Below are 5782 nucleotides of genomic sequence, written 5' to 3' on the forward strand. Positions count from 1 at the left end.
AAGTGTTCAGTCTTGGCCAGATAACATTTGTCAGTCACACCACAGAGCATTTCTGGCAAGCTGTCCAGCAAGTCCTGCATGGTTTTTCCCTCCTTTCTCTTAAGTAGGAGAGACTGAGTTTTAGATTCTCTCCCTTGTCCACTGCATTTCCAGCAGAGAGTATCCACAATGGAGTAATTTCAGCTGAGGATGTTTCCGCCACTGAAGGTGTAGCATCGAGCTGCAAGTGAGATTAGAATCTGTTACAGAAAATGTCTGTCAATATCATACAGTGCAGAAAAACACAGAGGCCAGCTCAGGCCTGGAAGGGCAGCAGAGCTTTAAAACCAGTACAAGTCCTTGCTCTTATCCTGGGCCTGCAGACCTGAGAGGAAAGAGAGAGAAAAGAGAGAAAAGAAAAAGGGAGGGCAAGAGAGGGATTAGGAAGAGGGAGACCAAATGGCTTATATGCAGAAGCAGGAAGCCCTTAAGCAGAAAAGTGTAAAAGCATATTGCCTCCCAGGAGAAAGAAGAGACAGAGAACTCAACCTGTTAAACCCATAAATGCATTGTCTTTCTTAGTGTTGGAGAGTGGCCTTGACAAGACAACTGTTTCCCCCGGGGAGAACAAAACCCTGCATAATGTTATGAATGTAAGCATAACCCCCGATGTAAGGCGTCACACCGTTTCTGAACTTTTGCATTAAATGAATTGTAGAGCGTACAATAGTAGTCATGAATGTTTGAGGGAAATGAAATTATGCAGGCTATTCTGAAGTGCACTTGGAACAGCTAGTCCTTTATGAAGAGTTAACACTGCATTTTGTGGGCTGTTGTTGTTATCGCTGTTGTTGTTACCTGCATCCACATTGAGGCCGATGCTCTGGCTGATGTCTGCCCCTGCCCCTGTGAATGCCCCAGTCCAGGCCGAGCTGGCTGACTCGCTCTTCCCAATGTCACACGGTGAGGCACTGGGTCCGGGGACAGTGGATGGAGGGAGCCGGTGCGGCCGGACAGAGGGCACCAGCAGAGAACTGTAGCGGGGGTCAAAGTGCGTGCCGTAGACTTCGTGCATGCTGGGTCGAGGGTAGGGGGAGCCCTGGGTGCCGATGGCCCCGCCGAGTGAGTAAGAGTGGTGGTGGTGGTGTGAGTGGTGCCAGGGCTCTGGGGTGGCCTGGTGGAGGTGACTGTGTAGGGAGGCAGAGGAGTAGGGGTCCCCAGGGAAGGGTATGTCTGAGTAGGAGGATCCTAAGGCACTGCTCAGGGACGAGGGCTGGTACGCACTGTTCCAGAAGGATGGGGGGAAACTCCTCTGGCTCATCGGGAATAATCCATCTGGGAATCCACAGACACATTGAAATGCTCAATCACAGATCAATTAAGTGGTAAAGACTATGAATGTATCTGTGGGTGAGGATCAATAAGCCAGTTCTGAGAATAGGGCAAAAAAACGACTATGATCATTCAATTAATTTGAAAGGATGAAATAAAGGAAAACATGAGAAAAAGATGCATGATAAATATGGTTGTTGTCAGTTATTCCTGAAGGTTGATCAAAATTGGAGAATGGTTGGCTATATAATATTGGTCATATAATTACATTTTTAATTAATTCATTAAGGGAGTAATACGCAACAGAACAAATTAAAACCTACCAAACCCTCACTACAAATTACCCTACAATATAGTGAATAAGTCTGAGCCCTGCATTCCACAGAACAGCGTGTTATTATTTTCAACTGCCTTTCAATCAATGTTGTTTTACTTTGTGATACCGTTGCGATTGTGATCCAACACAAATGAGAGTGAATGACTGCAAACTGAAACTGAAACTATGGGAGCAAAACAGGGGATTCATTGATTTGTTCCAAAAATCCAGATTAAAGGGAAGTGTATTTGAGTAAGATGTGAACACAATAATATACCAAAAAAATTAAAAAAAACTCACTTGCATGCAAGACATACATGCCATCCATTATAGTCTATAAGCCTAAAAACAGTCATTGTGATGAAATGAAACCGCGTGGACAGGTGTTTGGAGTGGTTCTGTGATCCTCTCCATGAGGTGGATGTAGGCCTACCTCGTGCGGACTTGTTGCTGGTTGACCCGTGAACGTAGCTGGTTGGCTGGCTGAGGGCCCGGCTGAAGTGCTCGTCCACCACCGAGCTGATGTCCCCGTGGAAGTAGGTGAAGAGCACGCAACGCGAGTTCAGGTACTCGGCCTCGGGAGGGTGATCCTTCTCGCGCGCGCAGTCTTCCTCCTTTATCGTCGGCCCAGGGAGATTTGAGAACGAGCTGCCCCCGCTGATACTCTCTTGCGCTTCTTGCATTTTGGAATAAAATGCCAATTTCTGAAACATCCGATAAAAAACGTCAGAATTGAATAGCCTTGACATGCATTTGACATGAATTCCTATCAAGGCATCAGGTTACCAATTATCAACTTGAATTTCACCTGCACATAATTTTGGTGGGTCACGGCCAGGCATTACCAAAGGCTACCCTGGAGAAATTAGGGTTAAGTGCACATCAACAGATTTTTCAACTTGTCGGCTCAGGGATTGTCCAACAGTTGTGCATTAGCGTTATATTGTGGCATCTGTGCGCTTTTTAGGCTATATTCAAAATGGCAGGTACTTAATAAGTTTATTATCCTCTCCTCATTCACATGCCTACTCAAAGAGGAGGCAGTGGTTGGATTCAAGAACAAAGCTATTCAATTTAAACCCGTTAGCATATCTGTTAATTTCTTAATTATGAACCTTCAAATCAAATTGTATTTGTCACATACAACACGTTAAGACTTAAGAGCGAAATGGCTACTTACGAGCCCTTTCCCAACATTGCAGAGTAAAAAATACATCTAACTGTTCTTACTTTTTAAAAGGAAATAGTAACACAATAAAACAACAACGGGACTATATACAATGAGTATGTCACCGGTAATTGAGGTAATATGTACATGTAGGTAGGGGTCAAAGTGACTTAGGCAATCAGGATAGATAATCAACAGAGTAACACCACCATATGTGAGCTTTGGAGAAGTGTCGAAGTGAATCCCAGTATTCCCTTTTCCCTCTTCATACTACATTTAAAGAAGACGTTCGCACTATTTGACATTTGAAAACCAGCTCTCTGTGCAAACAAAGATCTGAATTTGTATATTGACTGTGAGAGGTTTTAAGAAAGTGGCACAGCTTTAAGAGGGCCTTAGCACCAATGCACGTCTGGAAACCGAATATCCCAAACGCCTTACGCTTCGAACACACCGACTGCGTCATTGCGTTTCGATACACCAGAAGTACATTAATTTCCAATGGAACGCTGCATTTGCCTTGCAGCATTGCGTTGCAGAGGCAGTTGCAGTGCGTTCTGTGTGGTGCATACGTTCGATAAATCGAACGTATGCATCAAATTGTATGAGTGGACTTGACAGAAAGTAGCAAAATATGAATGTAGATTTTTTTTTGCACACATTCAGTAAAAATTTGGGATTACATAAAAACAGTTTGATTGCATAATTTCTTTACATTTTTTATTTATTTATTTGCTAAGTATATTATTTATTCGATGACATCCTCAAATTAATTGTGAGAGCCTATAATATAATTTCCCTCCAAAATGCAGTTTTGGAGCGAAATGCAATAATAAATAGTCAAGATAGGCAGAGTAGGCTCTTTCAACAATGAGACCAACGTTGAGGAAGGTGGTATGACTATTTCTTTCACACACACCTCATTGGCTAGGTTAGCAAGTTAGGTTAGCTAGCTAGCTAACGCTAACTAGCCACATCTAGCACAAGCTCACTACTAAACTGACCTGGCAATCCTACTATCGTGGACACTTGTCTCCAAGCAGCATTTTTTGTGTTTATGTCCCTGTAGCTGTCAGCAGTTGTGTCAAAAAGACACGGTTTTGAGGATACTGCGAAAATGATTCTCTCCTCCATGTGTCCAACCGCATGCGACCATTTGCAAAAGGTACCTGCATCAGTATAGTTGCCTAGCTGCGCAAAATGTTATGCAGCAGTGATGCAATGACGCAGTCGGTGTGTTCGAAGCGTTACAGGTTGTTGTGCATGCACAAGCAGCATTAACTTAATTTACAGATATGTATCACAGGACGTGCGCCAACGAAATCGTTACCATAGCACTAATTACATTTTATGAAAAAAAGTGGACACGACCAGACAAAATAATTATTATGAATGTAAAAAGTCCTAAATTCCAGCCTGCAGATTAAAACAATAAAATAATAATTGTACTTGACGAACGGTTAATAAAAGTTGCGAACATAGCCTAAGCCTAAACTCTATTAATGACCCATAAGTATTTTGTATTGATTGGTTAATAAAGTTAATAAAGGCCTTGGCCTTTTCAATCTACATATTTGAATAGGCCTATCTAACCCATAATTTACAGATTGCAAAATATCCTAATTGAAATAGAAGACAATCAAATTCAGTAGCCTAAACGGAAAAGTATGCAATAGCCTTGGCCTGAGTGATTCGATTTTGCAGGAACAAGACGGAGGGAGAGCGATAGCCTAAGCAACTAAAACAAAACAAAATATATGTTATCAACTAAAAATATTATCACGCAAATTAGGTAGGCTTCTGAATAACAATGCAAGGAGGAATGGCTATCATTATTCATTAAGGAAACATCAATCAAAAGTAAGTATTTTCAATAGGCTAATAAGTTCCTCTTAAATAGGTGTAACTGTAGGTAAGGAGGACTATTGGTTCCACAATCGACTGAAGGCTGTCATGCAGAATCATTTTGAGAGTGGACAATGCCAAAATACAGCAGGCCTGGATAAATCAAATGATTTATAATAATGCGCAATGAGTTTTTCATCAAAGTCTGACAAAACTTTCCCTGAACCAAATCTGCCAGTAGTTTAAACAACACATCAATAACGTACCTGGTGATGATATGGGCTATACGCTGCGGCAAAATAAGGCTGAGGTGGTGGACCATACACTTGATACATAACATCCAAGCAGCTCATGGCGAAAAAAGCGAATTCTCACGGATAGTAACTTGACGGAATAAGCAAAATCTTCATTGGAAATTGTAGACGGGGAGAGGTTAAAGTAACTTGGAACGTTGGAGAGCGGCGTTTCTATCCCAATTGCGCTGCGCGTCCTGCCTTCGGTCTTTACGCACCGTCAGTGCGACAGGAGCGCGTGGCGGCAAAAGTAAAGACATTACACAGCCAGCCGTTTTGACGTGTCTCTGGACGAGCCTGCATCCGACCAATGAGGGAACAAAAGCACTTCACAACCAGGTGTATTTTATCCAAAGTCTGCAATAAACATTTCATTACTGCCATGAGCTGCGTGATGCTAAATTAAGAACAATGGAGCCCTGCCAGATAGGTCACTTACTGGAGAGCTTAGTAACATCCCAAATGTTGACTGTAGTCTAATGTAATCCTGATATCAACTGTTACCTGTAATTCATTCCTTTGATATGCACCTGCATGTTACCTGTATATAATCTTTATTACAGACCAATATGTTCATTTCATACATGTTATGTTTAATTTGTAGTCCAAGTACATTGTCCAAATTTTGGTAAATAACATTCACTTGATGTCAATAATTTCAAAACCTAAACCTTTTAAAAAGTACATTTTCGAATACTTATACAGTTTGATGGGCCCTGGATAGGAAACCTTGAAGCAGCAAGCTTCATGGGTCTGTGGTATGCCGTATAGGCCTATTAATAACACTATTTTATGTCCTTTGCAATGGAGGCTTTAAAGATAATCCCTCAGTGTATATCAGGACATGCA

The 5782-nt window shown here is 41.9% G+C and overlaps 1 protein-coding gene across 1 annotated transcript; it reads right to left on the bottom strand.

Annotated features, from left to right (window-relative positions):
* Positions 1 to 320: 320 nt before the first annotated feature.
* On the bottom strand, positions 321 to 4993 carry LOC120019353 (transcription cofactor vestigial-like protein 2). Its single transcript, XM_038962645.1, has 4 exons — positions 4907 to 4993; positions 2036 to 2331; positions 838 to 1316; positions 321 to 364 (listed from the first exon to the last, which is right to left on the bottom strand). Exons 1-4 carry the CDS (start codon positions 4991 to 4993, stop codon positions 321 to 323), a joined length of 906 nt encoding a protein of 301 aa, XP_038818573.1.
* Between the last annotated feature and the right edge of the window lie 789 nt (positions 4994 to 5782).

This window comes from Salvelinus namaycush, chromosome 24, assembly GCF_016432855.1.
Source record: "Salvelinus namaycush isolate Seneca chromosome 24, SaNama_1.0, whole genome shotgun sequence".
NCBI classification, from domain to species: domain Eukaryota; kingdom Metazoa; phylum Chordata; class Actinopteri; order Salmoniformes; family Salmonidae; genus Salvelinus; species Salvelinus namaycush.

Excerpts from the sequence above, each read along its gene's own strand:
- LOC120019353 (XM_038962645.1), bottom strand. The coding sequence starts at position 4,993 with ATGAGCTGCTTGGATGTTATGTATCAAGTGTATGGTCCACCACCTCAG. Across the intron at positions 1,317-2,035 it reads CCTACATCCACCTCATGGAG|AGATGGATTATTCCCGATGA; the intron begins AGGATCACAGAA and ends CTGTGGATTCCC. Across the intron at positions 365-837 it reads CGGCCTCAATGTGGATGCAG|GTCTGCAGGCCCAGGATAAG; the intron begins GTAACAACAACA and ends CTTTCCTCTCAG.